Source organism: Hesperophylax consimilis, chromosome 4, assembly GCF_061612785.1.
Source record: "Hesperophylax consimilis isolate HC1 chromosome 4, BYU_Hcon_1.0, whole genome shotgun sequence".
Classification (NCBI taxonomy): domain Eukaryota; kingdom Metazoa; phylum Arthropoda; class Insecta; order Trichoptera; family Limnephilidae; genus Hesperophylax; species Hesperophylax consimilis.
The window spans coordinates 14501488-14523470 of NC_142839.1; the positions used below are offsets into that span (position 1 = coordinate 14501488).

At 34.4% G+C, this 21983-nt stretch overlaps 1 protein-coding gene across 1 annotated transcript in view; it reads left to right on the top strand.

The window, feature by feature from the left end:
- mid (midline) overlaps window positions 1-19938 on the top strand; it is a 123315-nt gene extending 103377 nt beyond the window's left edge. The window contains exon 6 of the mRNA XM_089631052.1: window positions 19482-19938. Within this exon, the coding sequence (XP_089487178.1) occupies window positions 19482-19767 (286 nt within the window). The 3' untranslated portion in view covers window positions 19768-19938. The remainder of the gene's footprint in view (window positions 1-19481) is intronic.
- Window positions 19939-21983: the final 2045 nt, after the last annotated feature.

Sequence of the window (21983 nt, forward strand, 5' to 3'; positions counted from 1 at the left end):
ATTTGATATTTTTATCCAACGGTTTACAAAACGTTCGTATAAACAGACCTTTATAAATATTATTATTTCTCCGCGCTCGGTCAGTTGTTCTATAAATTACATTTTTTTTGTATTTACACTCTTTTAGTTGTTTATCGATTACAATGTTTACATAAACGAAAATTGGAACATGTTTCCAAATTAATAACCGCTGTTACTAGGAATGCACTTTACGCCTCTCTTGGCGAAAATACATTTGCGAGCCGAAACGCGAGCCGAGCGACAGAAACCGCCGCTTGCGGTTGCTTCGTTCCGTTCTCATAATTCTAGGCTTGGCTCGCGCTTCGGCTCCCAAATGTATACGCAGCATCAGAGATGTTATACAAAAACGAGCATTACGACTCGCAAAAGTAAAGCTACAATTACACTAGACACTTTTTGTTATAATTTTTGGTATTTAGAACTGCTTTGTTTAAAAACCTAACTTAGCTTTTTTTGTTTAATTATCGTTAATTTGGCGCATAATTACCCCCAACAGTTTCGCGGTATTTTTTTTTATTTTTATCTAGTACAATATTTTTTACATTTTAAAATGTTCCAGTAATGTTGGCCCCCACTGGGTGGCTTGCCCGTGCTGAAGCCATCATTTTATAATATGAAAATAAGTATTATAGGATAGGTATAAGCGTGGAATACAATATGTCTCCTCTATTAAATAAAATTATTAATTTCTGTGTATCAAGTACTAGAATTCGCCTTGCAGGTATAAAACAGTTTTTCTTTTTGAGAACATAAATAAAATTGTGCATCTTTAAGTACAGTTGGTTTACGTTTGTTCTTCGACCGTGAAGGTAATTGACCAAAAGGCAGGTATCGCAGGAATGCAGGTAGTCGTGTGAAATACCCGTGTGTGCTTTTGCGGTGCTGAGGTGTTATTGTCTGTAGCGATGCCGCCCTGTAATCTCGGTCTTAATATACCCCCTCCCCTTCTCCTTTCTGTCCCTACTTACCTACTTGTGGTCACCCCTGATTTTCGACCGTCACACTTAAATTTCATCGACGAATCATTGCGTGTCACAAAAAGAATAATAAATTTACATAGATTATTGCAGACAATACTTCTTAATTCGAATATTATACGATGACACCGTTTTACCATAATAATATACCTTGTTAATAATGAATTCCAGAAAATTTTATTTTTTAATATGTTTCAATTCACCTTCTAAAAGAAATGCCGGTGTTTTTTTACAAATTTCGATCTGACGGGATCTGAATCTGACGGGGTACACGTGACGTCAGACTTACCCCTGTTTAATCGGTTCCCAGTTAGGTCAATCCCACTTGGGTCGGTATAAAATCAACAAATCCTAATTCAAATATTTAATAAGATTAAAAAAAACACACAAATTCTTTTGAACTAATTTTTTTTTACCGCTGTGGTGACCTGTGTGCGAGCCTAAGCAGCGCAACTTTTTACAAAATTGTCCGCATGCAAAGTACGCGGCTGACCGACCCGTGAGGTATCGGCATAAGTTCTGTAGAACCCGCCGACCAATCACAGGGCGTTTATGTCTCTTATGGTTTGAGTCGTTTTTGAATGATGATTTATTAGTTATATTTATAATAAAACCATGTAATATTCAGAATCAGGGTTTGTTGATCTATATGAATGCACGTTTTTTAAGCCATAATATTTATTCACTCAAGTTAAAAACAACATTTGATTTTCAGAGCAACATTTTTGTGATACATCACCTCAAAGGCATTTAAAAAAGCTCGCCAAAAACCTTAAGCTTTAGATTACAATACTAAATATATAGCTTGCTATTCTACGATGGGTTTACGAAGCACTGTTTTCACTTACTCATAAATCAAAGCTTAAAGCGTTGTTATTTCTTCTAAGAGAGGTTTTTTAATTCCTTTTTTGTTTGCCTTACATTAAACCAAATCATACTTAAATGTTATGTCACTGACAAAAAGTGATTGACGATTCTTTCCGGGTGAATTCTTGACACTACGATTAAAAATCAACTTGTCCACGAGACGAGAAGCTTAAACCAAAAAATATTACCAGTGAAAAACTTGTATGTACGTCCCCTGAAGCGATACTGCTACCTGATTATAATTTGAGGTTGTTTTTTGTATTCTGGAAATCTTTATTTTGAATTTTTAGTCTGATGCGACAGCGCATGTCCGCCGCGATGAAAACGCTTTGATACATCTCCAGCGGTAACGTATTCAATGAGCATGCAAAACAAGAAGATACTTCTTAAAAAGCTACCTGTTTATGGCAAGGTGCAAAACACTTACAATTTAAGATTTTAAAATTGGAATTTACTTCAGAAATCCTCCACTTCATGCAATTTTTCAATGCAGGATATAACTTACCCGCGCTTACGGCCAACAATTGACAAATGTTAGTTAAATAGGTAAATTAGGTCGTAACTGATAAGACTTATCGTGTTTGAACCTCTCATTGAAAAAGGTTCGAGGTTTAAAGAAATAATTCAGTGCAGCCATAGAATAAAGAATAACACAAGAAGTGCCGTGTGGGCGTGTTGAGTGATCCAATTAATTATGTTATAGTTCGGTAAAAATTCGGAATGCGGGCCAATAAAACACCAAATCTTTGATTTTAAGTTAATTACCGGTGGTTTCGCTATTTTTTGCTATTCGCCAATTGCTATTAAAACATTACAAGAGCCTAATCAGAAGTTGTATTTTTTTTACCCCACAAAAGCAGGAGATCGGACAGTGAGCGGAAGCAGTAGTCATTACGTTAACATGTTGATATAGATATAGCCAGACATATTAGGCAACTAATTTGAGTTAATGCCATGCTGTTATAAATTGATTTCGACATCATCTCACTGTACCCAGCATTACGCTGTATTTGGACCGTTTTGTTTAGGCTGCTGTTAATCTGACTCGGTTAGGAGATAACTTGTTTTGTAAATGAGATCGCAGCCTGTTGGGATTATTTGTATAAATGTTTTATAATATAATACAGACTTGTGAATTTTAGTTGCCAGGTCATATATTATTACAAACGCTGTGTTACGTGTTGCATATCGTTCGACTAGAGTGCGTACGGAACTAATTATTTTACTCATAAAGTTTTTACGATTTTACTGTACGACTTCGGTAATTGATTTTTTTAATCAAGATTTATAAACATGTATCCATTAAAATATGGAGATTATTAATTTTACTATTACCTAGGGACAATTATTATTAAATAGCTATATATCTACGACCACATTCCAAAACATTTCAAACATCGTTTAAACATCCAAATTATTCAAAGATCACCTAAGTACATATTACTGATTCTAAGATTTATAAGATTCAAGCTTAAAATCTAAGAAGAACATTTAGCTCGTTTAAGGTAGCTGGCAGCATGAATTATCGATTATAATTTTTACAATTTTTAATTTAGATCTTAGAATGAGGAACTCGTGTGAAAAATATTTTGGGCGATCCCGCTCACCGGGTCACCACAGCGGTATGCAAATTATAAACAAAAAGTGTTATTTTTTACTGTCTTTAAATATTTATTTCGGAATTTTTGATTTTGACCGACCCGTGTGGGAATGGCCTTACTGTTGAATGACAAAACCGATGTACGTATGACGTCACGCGTACCTCCCTTATTAAAATTCGATCGTTTTGGCGGGATTAAAGAATACAAAATTAAATAAAAATTTTACTCTCAAAACAATATCAATTTGGGAGGCCGGTATGGGTACCGCCTTCCCGGTAACCATTTATTGGTTAACCAACATCTCTACCATAGGTCATCCCAAGTAGTTTGCTACGTTTGGTGACTTAACAGGGATACCCGGGTTCACGGGGCGAGGTTTATCTAGGTCTTGGTGGCGGATGCGTTTGTCCACATATTGCGTGGCGGGTTGGATCTGGAGAGACTGGTTGAGGGAGACCTTTTGACCTCTCCAGCTGAATTCCCTCTCGACCCATCACTTTGAACCGCAGTGGGAGGGATGGATTCATACGTCCTTTACTCCTGGACACACTGACCCCCAGATTACTACCTACACCTCATACCGCTTTCCTCCCCACAACTTTCTCTCCTTCCTTTCCTCAAAAAGACCCCCACACAGCATCCCCAAAGATGACATGGCCCCCTGAGGGTGTTTTTTTCCTCGGGACCTCCTGTGTGGAGCTAATGTTAAAAAATATATTTATGAACCAAATTAACTAAGAAAACGGCGCTATAGAAGTTATGAAATTATTATTATTAATTCTTTATTAAAATTTTAAGTATGAAGTTATTGAAATTGTATCTTTCCAAAATCGTCGAATGTATCCTAAATACTACTTTCAACACCAATAAAACTCCACCTCTAAGCATATCCAAGTTTTATCGATGTAAATTTAATATTGGCATGAGACATGACCATAAAATATACTTGGACGCGTTAGATTCATCGCCGATAATAACCGTGTCATAAAAAGGTGCTGTAATTTGCCCTAATAACGGGTTGTTTTATTAGTTTTCAATGCTCTAAACTGTTGCTAATAACTAATAAGCGATCAATCTGCGATCGGAGATGATCCCGGCTCTGTGAGTAACCATATATTATAAATAACCATTCACCTTGGATAAAAGGTTTTGCCAGAGACCTTTGTTAAAGGGACCATTGCCCATTGGCCCCCACCGCTCTGAAAGATGACGATAATAACTATCATACTCGATTTAGATTCATTTATTCTCATCAGCTTAGGGTGTATTGATAATTTCAAAGAACAGTCCACAGTGGAGTTCTGGTATCATCCCTGATTTATTGCATTGACGCGAGGCAGAGGAAAGATGGAAGTATATTGAATGCTAGAAATGATGATGTACGGTAAAACCATATATGATCGTGTAAGAAATGTGGAGATTCGAAAATAATTAAAGGCAGAACTAAGCGTAATGATTTACATTAAGAGGGCAACGATTAGATGGGTTGGCCATGTAGAGCGAATTAACGAAAATGGAGAATATATGACGCGAATTTGAATGACATGGCACGATCAAGTTAACCAAATACTTTTTGAGTTTGGAGTCAGAATAACAGAAGAGTATGTATAGGGCGATGTATTAATGTAAATTAAGCAAGGAATGTGTACCAAGACCGTGTTGTTTGGCGGTCCGTCCTCTCTGTCTACCCCTGAATATTGATATTGACATTGACATGAGGAAAATAACATGTGTTCTCAATATATTCTGAATCACTAAAATTTTATCAGAAAATTGGCATGCTATCACTTTTTTAACAGGATCAAAGTAAGGAGGTTATATTTATCTTTAAGACAGTATTATTAAAGATTCAAGTCCGGAAATAAAAGGTTTTAATTAACCACTGTCTGCAGAATAAAGAAAAAAAACTTTTGAAAAAAATAATGAAACGTGTTTTTAGCACACCCATCAATGATTTTAAATGCATTGTTCGCGAGTGGTAATAGCCCTCGTGTCTGTTGGATTCTGGGTGTTTAGGCAAATTTGGGCTATTTAACATTCCACATGGGTTTGAAGGGTCCAACCCTTCCTGCCTACCCAACCCCCCCGATCCTCTAAATTAGGTACCTACCACCTACCACCATGCCAACTCACGAGATGATCTCATCTGTGAAAAGGTGTCGATTTCCTTTTTCGTGCCAGTCTATTACTCCTAACGAAGTTCATCCATAAAAATATATTGTTATTTGCTAACGTTTATATATTTACTTTCAAGTTAAACAGGATGTATGACAGCTAATTATCTAGGCGCGCCAGTATATACATGTATTAAAAACATAAATTAAGTAATAAATTTTCAAATATACTATGCTATTATGAGTAATTTGATCTTTAAAGTATCATTAAGCAATGTTATCAAGAAATTTGCAAGTTATCTCCGTTACATTACTATTATAACAAAGTGTAGGTATGTACGAATAAAAATTTAGCCAGAATATGTTTCAGCTCGTAAACCTCGAAAAGTAGTCGTAAGATATCGCTGAAAATTTCAAAGTTTGTTATTAGTGCCAGCAGTGTTTAGAAAAAGGTTTTGATTTATGGCAGAAGTCGGGGACGCCTGAGGAACAATTAACCCAATATCTCTGTACCTGAATGAGATAGGGAATCGTATTAAAATTGATGTAAAGTAGTTTTTTAACAATAACATTATGGTATACAGTTGTGAATGGTGGAATAAATCGCAGGCACCCGAGAAAGACATCAGCAATAGCGATGAATTGCGGGGTCCGCTGGTAATTTTATAAACAGATTATCATATTATTCGTTTGCTTGATTTTTGAAAGCTTGCAAATTGGCGAGTTATAAAACTCCCATTTAAATCAATACATTTTTAACTTTTTTAGTACGTAGGCAAATTATTTCATATTAATATTCAATATTTTATGGAACATCACCTGCTGCTGTTTATAGCGCATGGGAATGTACGGGCTGAATATTAAAGTAATAAAAAGGCGCAAGAAACTGATTGAAGCGAGCGATGTAGATGGAACATGATCGTATAATGATGCCCTATTAAATCGGCACCTTCATTCCTGATGGACGTGAGGGTACCTGTAACATAAATATCTGCATACATAGATGCATGATACTCTGTACATTGTATACGATTACTGACTTATATATGTACATTGAAATGATTCTTTAGTCAGTTAGAAATGAGGAACGACAAACTTTTAATTATTTTTTTACTTGAAGTGAAAATAATACCTTTGAGACGCGCACAGATAAATGTAGCATCTAATTTGCCAATTAATCGTGTTCTTCATACATTCAAGTACATTTTAACTATTATATCGACATTTTTTGATTCACTGCCCACATTTAAAAGGAGTATCAAGTCAATGATATAAGATGTTTAATGCGAATACATAATATATATAAACACACACTCAGATTTAGCTGCACTTAGGAACATCACAGGGGATCATAGGTACCCACTATTTAATATCTGTAAATTGTTTCATCACTCTTTAGTTTCTATAATATAAATAAATAAAAAAATAAAAATAATTTACGCAAAGGGTTTTGGTATTATATTTTTATATATATTTTATATATTTTTATAGATTTTGCCTAAAAATTTATGCTTTTATTTTTACTGTGAATACCACACACTAGTCTTCCAACCCTCTAGAGCCAATGGGACTATGGCATCCCCAATTGGCTGTGAGGTTGAAGGGAATGGAGAGGGGAAGGAGATGGGAAAGTGGAAGGTTGGTAACTATCTGTCTAGTCAATTCTGGTTACTAAACACGGCAAAAACCTTCTCAAGCTTCGTTTCGTTTCTGAATCGACTTTCACAAGGGCATTTATGACTCTGTTAGCAATGAACTTGAAATGTCCCCATTAAAAAAACTGTGAAAATAGTAATACCTTTTTTCGTTCATTTAGTCTTAGCAAATAGCTACAAAATTTTAATATCTGCGTACTATGTTCTGTCTAACATTTCATGAAGATGGTGCTATTGAAATTAGCAAAGTGTTTTGATTATTATTTACAGCTTCTCTGCCACGTGTAATTGTGTAACCTTCTGAATTGCCTAACGTGCTGTGATCTGATACGGTATTTCGATACTTGAGAGATCAGGAGCTTAAAGCAAAGACCGTGAAGTCTCAATTCAAACTGCCTGGTAGCCGTAAGTAATAATGAAATTTTCCGTGTAATTTATTCCCTTGTCGGCGCGAATACTTTCCTTGAACGATTTGAGGCGGATCATCGGCATTTTCCATTTATTGCCTCTTAGACCATGGACGACCGCTACTTATTCAAATTGAAAAGCTTTTAAGGCACATTACGGTGTGTTTACAGGAAAGATTTACATCTCGGATCGGCGGCAACAAAGCCGGGATCGTTCTACCGCGCTCATTATCATCGCCAGTGGGACGCAACCAACCTATCTACCAACAACCTGCCTACCTACCTATGGTGGGAAGAGGAACCTTTGCGAACTCAACCATTATCCCAACTTTATGTATGAACAGATCACGTAACCGTAGAAGTGTAGATACAGCACCTCGATGAGTGGATAAAAACAATGATTGTGTTCTTCTCGCGATTAACTAAACATCAGCTAATGTTGGCAGCACTGAGTTTTTTAAGATATAGGTAGTCACAAAGTTTCTTACTGGCATTGCTAAAGTTTCAACCCTTACAAATATTTCAAAACTTCATAGCTCATGGTCGAAAAGATATTACGCGCTGAAAATAATGGTGATGATCTCAACATTACATGGAAAATAAGCAGTGCAATTTTTATAATGTCAGAGCTTTTCGTTCGATAGTTTTAGCTAAATTGAGCATAATTTCATATATATAGCCTTTGAAAAAAGTTACAGTATTTTTTAGTTCAACTCAGAAAATGGTTTAAAAACCAATCTCCCGTAATGTCATATTATTTCGTTAATGCCATTGTGTTGATTGCAATAAAACATCCTCGTAAGTTTATAGTTCTTTCGTCATTGACCCAAGCCCATCAAGCAGAAAGTGAAAAGCACCTACCGTAAGCCCAAAAGGGGATCAACCCTACAAGGTGTCGATATCACCTTCGATTGGCTAGCCCCGACCCTTTCCACGAAGTGTGGTGATCTGTCAAACGGGATCACTTGCATGATCAGTCTGGAAGATAGGTCCTCACAGGTGCGGAGAGAATTATAATAACTGCCCTACGTGCTAAGACCGCTAATGGAAATTATGGAAATTTACGTCAGATTTGCCATTCTCATCGACGGAGGTTGTACCGAGGGGTAGCTTAGTGTGAATATACGCGTTACTTGATCATATTTTAGAAATTAATACATCGACACCCTTTTCAGATAATTCGTTTTTTTATCGAAGAAATACTATGAGGCAGTTGCGGTAAATTATTGATACAAGTTTTCCTGCAAAATTACTTGTAATGGTTGGAAGTTCTCCAATTTCATCGTTCAATCATTGTTTTCTTCTTATTATTTGAATATTTTCAATGCATATTTATAATTGCACCTACTGCGATGAGTTTATTCAGAACTCATTGTCGCATTATTTTTCTTCTGATTATTCTGGTGATCTTTCATATCGGAGGTTGGCTTTCACCAGAGCAATCTTCAGTATGTTTAACTCTATGCTATCTCGCTCCAAATTCCATTTCGTCATATAATCTAGCATTCTCTTTCTTCTTCTGGTGCCCTCACCTACCGGAGTCTGGCTATCATCAAGGCAATGTTCTGAACAATTTTCTTCTCCCCTCAAGATGACTTTACCATTATGTATTAAAGAAATTCTATCGTAATGAGTTATGAGTCATATTTACTTAGAGGCTAGATATTGGCATCGATGTAAATAAATTCATCAAGTAAAATAAATAATTCGATCATTAATATTTCAATCCATCATTGAAATAGTGTGAAAGTAAATATTTCACTTCAGTACATCGATTATTGCATCAAATTATAGCAATTGAAGATAATTTTTACTTCCAAAGATGACCATTTTCACTTGCAAACCGTTCAGCTCCACACAATGCAATCGTGACGCTGCAAATAAATTGCAGGCGTTGGGGCAACTTAAAGAGAACAATTTGTAGTAATTCCCTTCGGAATGTTTTTCTTCAACCTTCTGCGGCGCTCACTTTCTTTATGGAAATATCGTCGATAATAATACCCCCCAGTGTAAACTGCTCCACTTACGGAGTTCCTTTTATGCGTCGATATGTCGAAATGAATTAAGTAGCTATTTAGTTCCTTCATTATTGCGCGAGACGAATTGATGACTCCTCAGCGTGTAAGGAAAGCGCTTATTTCAGATAAATAGGTCAAAAGCTCGTTTTTCAACTAATTGGATATTTTTTCTTTACAATACCATAATATGACGTACTAATGTAGTGTGTAATATTATAGCAAAACTAAATTACCATCGAAACTATTTCAATACAGATACCTACACTATCTCTTATAGGATGGAACTCCCTACAACTCACTTTGTTCGCTCTTTGTGATTTAGGTGGTTTTGATTTCTCTGTCCTCTTTGATAACCTTCCTTATTCCATCCTCTTTCATACATTGACTCACCTTTCAATGATTATGACGGAATTATTTGATTTACTCAATCAATTGTGTCATGTCTTTATTGGGTTTTCCTGGTTTCTCCTCTCATCCACTGGTGCCTCACATATATTCTGACTCCCTTTTCTCTATTTATCTACGTGTCCAAACATGTATGCCTTCAAATCCTCATCGTAATCATCTCACACCACGCAAACGCCTCAGGGATTACATTTCGATTGCTATCACTATACTTTTGTTACGTCCTTTCTCTGCCAGTTCGACGCTTCTCTGTAGATATGTATAATACTAGAGAGCAATTAAAGACGCTAGCCTTGTTTCCTTGCAAGCTTCTAAAGTATTATTTTTTTTAAACTCTGAAACCGTTTGTACGGTGAAAATCTATCCCTTTCGTATGATGAAAATGAATGACTTGCATAATATATCCATGAATACAGCAATACCTTACTTTATGGTTATTTTAGACGTGCCTGCATATTCATAACTCAACCTCTCCGACTTGCAATCAACTTTAAGCCTGCATTAGCAATGCGTGAAATCTTCCAATACGCATCCACTAAGATTCCATTTCGCGGCGAATGCGCGTTGGTAATAATAATTAAGAAGAGGAGTTTTGCATGCCCGCCTAAACGTTACTACCTCTCGCCCCTCTGCGCTCCCGGCAGACGAATTTAAGATGTGAGTGATGTGCCCGTATTGGCAGTTGATTGGATATGTCGCTCATGTGGTAAATGGCTTCTAAAGATTCCTGACGAGCATTGCCCAGAGCAAGACTCCAATGCGGACAGGGGGGGTGTGTAATGAATGACTGAGAAATCATCCTAAATGGAAAATAAAATGGTTCCACTTCTTAAAAAACTGTAAGTCACTAATGATGCTTTTTCGCATTTTGATACATTTCTATCCCTGTCTAGTATAACAATAAATAGTTCTTGATAGACGAGTTATAACATTGGAGACAGAATTTTACTAACTACGAGTCAGCGAAAACGTTAACGAGGTTTTTTGTCATTAAAAAAATATTTAGAACTAGCGCAGACCCTGACACAGTGAAAAATCACATGACATTTTAAATGTTGAATTTTTAAGGCTGGAAGTATTTATAAAAAGAAAATATTTGCCTCAAACTTGAAAAATTATGAAATCGATCACACTAATTAATCATTGAAATGTGTATTTCCTTACAACGATTAATTAATGTTGGTACCTTTATACACATTTTCCCTGATGATGAACAATGTAACGCTTTCCGAAACGTTGATTACATAAGGAGGCAGCGCAACACATGATAATACCCCAAAAATAAATCACGGAAAAAAATTGAAAAATTGTAAATTACAATTACTCACCAAATGTAACACTGTGACTTTGTGCATGTAACTTCATTTAAAAACAAATGCCGACCGGTTTCAACCCACTAGTGTTCGTCACTAAGTAACTAATTTCAGAATAATAAAATTAGTGCGAGAAGCAACTACAGGAAATGGAGCATGGAGTCTCGTGCTGTACTTATTATTTGGGCACACGATAATTTATGTCAATGACCTTTTAAAAATGTTCTTTTTGTTGTGATTTTGATATTCCGTGAAGTATTGCTTTGTAGCAATTCGTTCCTTTCAATGATTTTTGAATATTTCCATCAATATAAAAGTAATAAGTCCTTTAATTAAAAGTTTAGCCGTTGATTGCCGGAGAGTTACACCCCCAGCCTCGGGGTTCACACCGCGATGGACCCAGCCTCCTGCGAGACCAGTTTCTCATCTCGTCGGCCACGTTTTTAAATGCTACTTTATTAAAATTATACCTAAGTAATTAAATAATTATGTAAATTAAACGCTACTCTACTGACTAACACCTTACTCAACCGCAAATATATTTACAAGATTGTGTACATACAAAAAAATATTGAAGTAATAAAATATATTTGTTGCGAATATTTTGCTTTCATTAGCTTAAATTAAAAAAAATCTATTTTATCAATTTTTAAATGTAAACCTAAGCACTGTGTCATAATAACACTTGTTGTAGCTAAATTGTTTTGTCGTTGTCATTATTTTACTGTTCAATGATATAACCTATCCAAAACAGTTAAATATATATGCGCGAAGACTGTTTATAACGAAAATAAATACGCATCTCTTTTGACGGTTTGTCCTACGATTTACAGCCCGCGATTTAAGTATTTTTTTATATATGTGAATATATGAATATATTATATATATGAATACCGCACAAGAGTCCCAACTGCTCCCAACCATCTGGAGCCAGTGAGACTATGGCATCCCCAATTGGGGTATGTCGTGAGGCTGAAAGTATTGTGGAAGGGAAGGAGATGGGGTAGAGGAAGGAGGGAGTACCTGACACTTCAGATCTGGTCACCAAACACAGCTAAAGCCATTACAACCATTTCAATTCTAAATGGTGGTCGTAAGAACACTTTAAAAGAATAAATTGTGAAAAAATACAAATTGATCAAGTAAAATACTTTACCTTTCTTGCGCACGCCGGAATTCGAACCAGCTACCTTCGGCTTGCTAGTCGAGAGCCTTACCTCTCGACCTTATTACTTACGTGAAACGCTAATAGAGGTATTTTTTAAGGTTACTTTTTTCTACATTTGTAAATCATTATTCTTCAGAGGTGATAATCACTATTTTCTATAATCATCTGAAATTATGAATACATACCTACTACTATAGATGTACTTAAAAAAAAAAAAAAATCAAATGAATTTTTTTTGTGGGCGTGTCCGTGTGACTGCAGCACACTCATTTTTCCTCACTCCTGGTGATTTTATTATTTAATTATCCGAATTCTTTCAGCAATAGATATTCAATTTCACTTCATGTCTGTGGCCAAGGAGTCAAAATTGTGAATTGGCGACACCATTTTAATTCAAATCGGTATAGACCACAGTTCAACGAACTTCATTTCCGATAAAACATATTTATCATCACCTCATTTCGCGATTTATTTTCATTAATAATTATGAATTTCAATTAAATAATACCAAATTTCACTGTATTGAAAAAATCAACATTGTAAACGTCAATTGGTGCAATACGATATAATTACGAAATCTAGAATATAGGTATTACATTTCTCAAGATCATAAAGTAAAACCCACGCAAAAATAAAAGAGCAGCTCATTTTCTCACGCGTTCAAGAAATAATTTTGATTTATTAGAAGCACGGTGTAAAATCTGATCCCCACAGGTGTTAATTTAGTAAATATATAATTAGCCCTAAATTAGCCCGGCCAAATGACTTACACCGATATAATACACCTTCGGCTCTTACATAAATCATGTGAGAGGAGTTTTCATTACAAGTCCTTATTTTTTTCTGTATGGAACGAAGAAGTCGGAATAGAAACCCGGCGATACCTGCTCTAGTCGCTCGGTAATTAAATTAGTAACAGATGAAGTGTTGTCGACCGAGTTTGATGAATCGCGAATTAAATTAGACGAGATGATGTAATTTATTCCAGATCGGTGAAAAAATATCTTAAAATTTTTATTTTTTTTGTTTCAAGCCAATGAAGTTGAAAATGATTTTTTCTCAACAAGAAAATTGCGTATTATAAGGTTATAATGTGAAGCATCAAAAACTCTAGGAAGATGAGCTCTGTCATTTTAAACGGGTTAGTATTAAACTTGCCACTTGTCAATGAAATTCCATTATCGTGCCCTACGAAGGGTAAAATTGAAACAACACATTTTTCATGGAATGGAGCTTTGAAATATCTTTATAGTAGGAAACCGCCGCATATTTTATTAGGCTGCTAAAATAATAAATAAAATTAAAAATCGTATCTTGCGTATTATCGATAAACCATTTATTGAGTTAGTTAGAGCATGAAAAGCTAAAATAGACAGATTTCCAAACATAGTTCTAAGATGAAGCTCATTTTACAAAGTTGTTCAAAATTTTAATGAAATAAAGTTGAGAAGGCCTGGCCTGGCTGCGCACGCAGGTCCTCACTTTACCATCATCATGCCATCAACAGCAACACCTCCCATCTGCAAATTACAGGGCGGCGAGATTCTGGTTCTACCAAGCTCCTCGACGTACCTCCCCCCTCTCCAATCCACACCCCACCAACCCGCATCAGTCCATTAGACTGTATCATCACTCATATTATCCAGATATTTATAAATAATATTATTTAAAAAAATCCTTTTCCACAAAAATGCAATTATAAGACTCTCTAGACTTATTAGCATCAATGTCCAATTTAGCCTACTGTAGTCAGTATATATGTCTATCTTCGGACCATCAATTTGTGACTTTTTATTACGAATGTTGTTAAAATTTGTTTGGGCTTGATGAAGTTTTCAATAACAGACGCATGGTTTTTTTGTTTTTACTGCACAAAACTGCATTTCACTTTATTTAATGTTACAAAGAGTTAAATTATTCCCGACCCGGACAAAACACTTTTACTAATGGTCTATTGACCATAATGACTGCTTGTTACTATTTTATAGGAGAGAAGAAGAAAAAATCCAGTCGGCGAGGCTTTTTATAATCCAACCAAGTAAAACACATTGACAAGCTAATTGTAAACAAACACTCTCAAAGAAAGCCAATTGATACAGCAAAACATCTGTTTTATCTGTTAGCCCTAGTTTTACTTCTGACCGCTAGGTGCTATGTAAGAGCCTGTAAAGTAACTGGTGGTGAACTTTGCTAATGGTTCGTACATTTTTAACAAATCTAGATATATTACGAATAAAATTAATATAAAATAAAATATGATTGTAGTGGACGTCCGAACGACTTTAGCCACTCGAGCGAGTGTTTGTATACACACGCATTTATTATATTATTTTAAATATCATTCTTCAAAATATTAATACTCAAATAAATTAAATGCTTACTGTGGCTTAAAGCCAATGAATTCACTTAGATTTCGCCGTTTTCCCATAATTTTAGATTCTATAAATTTGGCACTTTGTGACAAGCGATCGCTCAAAACGTTTACACATTCGCCATAATATGCCAAAAATCGAACGAGTGTATAGAGAGTGAATCGTCCATTAAGAGGAAGCTACAGCCCATAAATGTGTATATTCTTGGTATACCTTATATTGTAGGTAATAGGCATTAAAATCGCTTGACAAACGGAGTCTAGAAACGTTCGATTTCAAGCGCAAAACTGGTTTTTATTTATTTTGTAAATAATTTTATAAGAAAGGAAAAAAGTTAATCAAGTGAAACTGTCACATATAATCTTAGCTATAGTACTGTATTATTTAAAAGTTGTTTCATTTATGCTTCTATTGAAATAATTTTTTTTTAGTAGTTTACATTCATATTTTTTATTAAGTAATTTATTTTTTATTTTTATTCTACTCAAGCGAAACGATAGGAAAACCTTCAATTTATCTAAATCGTATTTTTTGTATTCATAATGTATACCAATTCGTTATAAAAAATTATAAAAATAGTGATTTGGTACATTGCTACCTACGATGCAGGTAAAAAAACACACATGCAGGCGAATGCGGGAGCAGCGTTTCAAAGGCGTGCAATCACTTCTCAGGAATCGTGAGACTCCAGACTTACTGACGCCGTTCTTTTACTGTTTTTATAGGTAGATTTTGTAAGACCAATGTACTGAAGTTGAATTAACTTTGCGAAAATATGGTATTTTTTTATGAATTAAAGGTTTACGTAGGTACCTACTAGATACTTCAAGATTTATTCTTATTCCATTCATTTTTACGAGCCCAACAGAGCATAAAGCTTTATGAATCCTTAATATGAGCTTTCTGATAATTATTTGCCCAAGGCGCGAGATCCAAGCGGAGTGTAAAATTATGAAGAGAATGATTTAAATGGACTGTTAATGTTTACAACATTTACTTTTGTGCGTTCCCTCGGCTAAGTACCGCCCGATACCTGATAGCAGTCATAATAACATCACACCTATCATGAAGAACTATTTCTACTCCACACTACGTGCCTCCCGGGCGCCGACATTATTAGAGGCTAGAGAAAAAGATCCATTGCCTGTTTTGACTTAATGATCATTTTTGTCGTTTTCGTTTAATTCGGCCTTTAATATCCTGCGGCCGCCTCAGTGAGGCCCAAACGTTTATACCCCTACACACCACTCCGCAAAGGGGATAATTTTACCGCGGCGTCTTAATTTACAACAAAGTGATAAGATGCATTTTTTTACACAGTGGATAGAAAAATTGAGGCGCGGCAACATGAAACACCTGTATAAGGCCGGACCACAACCACCTGTAATAGTCTGCTATTAGAGCGGTCATCATGTGTAATTCTATACCGCATTTCTATTCTTGCACCTCTCTGTGGGATTTTACAGGGTGTCCAAATATTTAAACGTACACGAGAAGACTTAATAGCATCGACATGTATATAATTTTTTCAGCTTTTCTTCAGTCCGTAATAACGGTGGCGTAGATTTTTTCAACCTGGAGATTTTGTGATGTCTGTAATTTGGCTGAATTCACCGGAGTGTACATTGATGATTGAAATGGATAAATGTAATGACATAACTGAATTATTGTTTCAAACTTAATTCGAGAGGTCTCCTGTAAGCGAACACTTCTCATTGAAAATATAATGCTTCGGAGTCTAAGAAAAATCTCTCACATAATTAATTCTTTAAATAAATTGAGGTTTAAAGTCTTGTAAAAATTAATTTAATTTTAAAACTTAAAAAAAATGTTCAGATCAGTCAGTTTTGAATACATGCAAGTTTAAATTAAATAAATATATCTGTATAGTTGGATGATTTTTATAGCGCCGTTTTTTGAATAATTAACCCAAGGGCGCTGTATACCACTATTCAATCAAATAATCGACATATTTAAAAACAATTTTTTTGTTCGCCAGGATAATGAAAACTAACAAATATAAGAATAGAATAACAGGTATAGTCAAATAAATACATATAAACATAAATATTACAATTAGCAGTGATAAAATCATTTATTATTATGAAACAAAATTAACAATTATATAAAATAATATTTATTAATGTAAATTATCCTGAGGAAGAAATCTCTAGTTTTTAAACATGTCGGTTATATTGATTACTTAGTGGTTAGTATAAAGATATTTATTTTTTCGTAGAAAACAGTTAGGTACTTGGTGTTTTAACAAATTAATTAAATTAAAAAAAAACTGTTTTATAACTAAATTATTTTATTTATTACCTATTGGTTTCGCTTAATAAAAGCATCATCCGATGATGATGCTTTAGAAATAGTTATATAATAGTTAATATTTACTATTTAACTCAATAATCGTAAAAAACTATTTCTAATTAATCAGATGATGATGCATTAGAAATAGTTTATTTACTATTGATATCAATAACAGTAAATAAACTATTTATAATTAATCAGATGAATTAGAAATAGTTTATTTACTATTATGGGTTTAATTTATACAACTCCATATATATATTTTTTTCACAATTAAAAATAAATCATGTTATTAATAAGTTCTGCAAACACATTAAAATTCATATTCATAGCCGGGGTAGTATTTGCAACAGATTTTAATGGCAATTACCTAACATAATTAGTATTTCAATTTTCAACGTAAATTGGTTTCAAATAAAATATTACTTTTAAACTGCACATATAAAATAGGGTAGGTGTAAATAAAATCATACAAATAAGTCGTCTCCATGTGGCCAAACCACGGTTTGAAATTGCTTTGAAACAGTTATCACAATAATAAAAAAGCTGTTTATTATTGAAATCAAATTGCAAACCTCTGACATGATTCCATTTAATTATGATGTGGAGAGAATGACTGAACGTAATCAGAATTGTAACGTCATCTGAATCAAAATCGGATGGAGCACTAATCACTTCAAATCTGTCCTGTTTTCTCGAAACAAAAAAAATATACTTAAAAAAAATTTTATGCTAAGAAAAAGGTGAAAATTCTTAAATTTCTTTTCGACTTTGACTTTTTCTGATTGATATTATTATAAACAAACATCACACAGGAGAATGCGGACTGCTTTGTAACATTTATTGCTTCCCTTTTGTCGGCGTGCTTCATACTCACCATTATGATATAATCATTTTATGGGAATATGATAGACACGAGAAAAAATTGAAACACCTGAGAGAGGCTGTGAACCGATGGCCCGGGGACTTATCGCGCTGTATTAACACGTCGTAATTGCGGCCAAACCGACCGCTTTTGGGCCCCGGAGATTCCGGTGGTGAAAAGATTGACAGAAGTGGAATATTGGGTGGGCTAGAGAAATGCAGACCCCACAGACTTTCTCGAGTTCATGTCATACTCCGAATCTTAAATGTATATATATCAGGTTTTTATTGTACATTATTTTGTATAGCTATATTTTATTCACAATAAATGACGTCAGTTGGCTTAAATCATACTTATTATATCTTATAAACTAGTTAACGTGTACTCGGCGTTGCTTGGGGTTATGAATAGTTTGGAGTAAAGTTTTGAGGTTGTGAATTCTAGTGTACCTGAAAACTAGGTCTATTTTTAAGGTGGAAATAAAAACCATATTAAAGAATTCATTACTGTATACCACATTGTTACTAATAAAAAACTATATTATATCGTGTAGTCCAGAGATAATGTGAAGACTTCCCCGGGCGTTCCCGAATTATTCTACCCATCAAACCACTAAACACTTCTGGCAATAACAAGAACGAACTTTGAAATTTTCAGCGAAGTCAGTCAAGTAGTTTTTGAGTGTATAGGGGACAAACACACAAACAAACGAACATTAATTTTTAGATGAAAGATGTATCACTTTTTAAAACCTTTTGAGGTACATTACCTTCACCACTATTATGTTTTTCAAAGTAGCAAAATAAACCTTTAACAATGGGAATATTTTACAATTTTTTAATAAGCCATTCAAGAATATCTCTTTTTTTACGGTATCAATAATTAGTTTGTTGATATACTCGTATTAATGTATTTCCTACATTTTAACTGTGCTTTTAGTAATTCTTACTTATAATATATATATATTTTTGTGGGACCCATTCCGACATCTGAAGTCATTATTAAACCGTACTGTAAGCCGAGGGACCTTTTGAAGGGAAGGTTACTTTTGACCCTAGTTTTCATGGGGACCGACTTATAACAAGAATTTTTGTTCTTATTCTTTTACAAGTTCTTCAAAACTTTGACCTTTCAACAGCTTCAATAACATACAATCACGAATCTAGCAAAACCAATTTGTCTTACGACGAGGATATAATTTTTTACATTACATCATTATTTTAATATAATAAAAGGCTTTTAAAACTTTTTTCCACTTTATTTTAAGATTTACTGCACGGCCGACTAGGTTGGGAACCCTCGCTATGAGCAAACTAAAATAACAAAAAAAAACTTTTTTACTCTAGAAAACTTAACTAATAATGATTTAATTGTTTTGTCTCCAGAGATCCTATGGAGCTCATGCTGATGGAGCAGCAGTTACTTCGTGCCCCCCTGCGCCTTTACCCGGAGTGCATGCAGGACGTAGAGAACAACAACAATCTGGCCGCCCTAGCTGAGAAAGCTCGCGCCCTATGGCGGCCGCTCGGCCTCTACCCCCCGCCCTACCCGCCCTGGCCGCAGCCCCAACATCCACAGCATCACCTCCTGCCACCCTTCCCCGGGGCTAGGTACAACCCCTACCCGCCACCACCCCCCAGGAGATCGCCGCCTACGGGTTCTCTACACTGAAAGTTCAACCGAAAATATCGAAATTGAATGTTCATTGTTAATAAGAAATAATGCTTCTTAATGTGCGTAGTCTGATTGCTGCAAACATAGCACACGGATTATTAATATACACGGACGCGAAAATGCATCCTAAAGATGAATCTTAGAAGATGAATCTCCCAGCGACATAATATAAACCACACGATTTCGTTTACATGAGATTTGTACATACCTCTACATATCATTAATACGATAAATCTATCAGCAGAAAATGTACCACATGCACGAATTTGTGCAGAGGAATTTGGAACACGCGTATCTATGATAATATGAATCTACTTGGAGCAAATATACCACACGCTTTCATGTATCTACAGAAGGTTGGAACATAAGATGAAAATACCCATTGAAAAATTTTCCACATATTCATGTACTATATTATGTAGATAAACCTACTTCTAGTAAATATACCACTCGTGTTTAGGTATATACCACACGGTTTCATGCAAATTTACTACACATGAGGACTGGAACACATGATAAAGATAAGTCAACCTTCGGCTCATTTATAACAGTTTCTTGCATATGAAGTTCGAACAAGATGACAATACCTGCAGCAAATTGACCACACGGTTTTATTTACATGCGGGGCTGGAACATGAAAGTTTAAAGATGAATCTATCTTGAACAAATACGTATACATTAATAAAATGAAGCTACCTGTAGCAAGCTTACCATACGGTTTCACATACACGACGTTGGAACATATCCTTAATTAGACGAATAGATGCGGTGTCACAACTAATATCGAGAGACCTTTGTATGTTTAATATTTGATTGTGTGAAAGGAGTTATATCTAAGAATCAATCGGTATAATAAATTACGATGGTGTAAGAGTGTATGTATTAACCGATGTTTTCTATAAATATAATATACGTACATTATTAATATACCTTCAAAGTTTTATCCAATATTTGTCTTACCTACCCATACCCTGCACCTACACGTTGCAAGTGGTTTATTGTCTAAATTTATTTAAGTTAATAGTTATAGGAATAAAATAATTACTTTTAAATGTAGGCGCTGTAAGTTGATGTCGCTTTTTATGTTTGTTATTAATAATGCCAAAGATGATGTTGTATAAACCTATTGAAAGATGTGATTTTGGCGGCGTGATAAAATGATTTCTTACACGGAGAAAATTTAATGATACGAAATATTGTTACTTTAAAAAATTATTCATTTTTCTGTTAAAAAATGGACTGCTGGCCTATTGCGAATGAATTGAAAGAGTTCCTAACAAATTATCAGTCGAAAACAAATGTTGATGACAAATAACGATGTTTATACAGACATACTTATATTGTAACACTCCGTCATGCTATCTATTAGGAAAAGAACACGTGTTTCGATATATTTTGAATGATTAATATTTTATCAGGAAGTTCGCATGCTGTCACTTTTTTAACAGGATTATTTTTCTCCGTGTATTCAAGTATCCCGGATGTTTTTCCGCAATAATTTTTAAGAATTTGTATTTTAACAGAAAAGTAACCATTTTCCATGATCTCTGTGATTCTATAAATCATTTGTATGTTTAAATATGTGACTCTACAGTGATAAAATAAAAGCTATATATACCTACATTCACAATGAATTTCCATGTTGATTATAAGTATAATTTAAATTAAACCTTTTTTACAAAAAATATCAACTACTTCTCTCCAAGTATTAATTACTTTATTGTAAGAAGTACCAAAAGATAGCATAATCCTGTAAATATTTATTTTATCTAACCTAAAACCAGTGAATATTTTTGTACTTATATAAACACCCGATTATATTTATTTCGATATTATATTGTTAGACAAGATTGTAGATAAAAATGTAATTAAAATATTTATTAATTAATATTGTAAGATACGAATAAGTAACTATGACAGAATAATCCAACTTGGTTAATAAGAACAACCTACCAATACATTCATAAATGAAAATCCAAAAATGTAATATAGATCGATTGTAAAATTTATGTTTCGAATGTAAATACAATATTTGTGTTATATTTCAACCTAAACTTGATATTGTACGGTGTAGATATTTATTTGTAGGTATTAATATTTTTTTGAATATCACTGAAAATGTAATATTATATGTACATTCTTGCGGAAATAGATGTGAAATATTCCTAAACTTATGTTTTATTATTACCTTTACAATACGTTACCTTTACAAT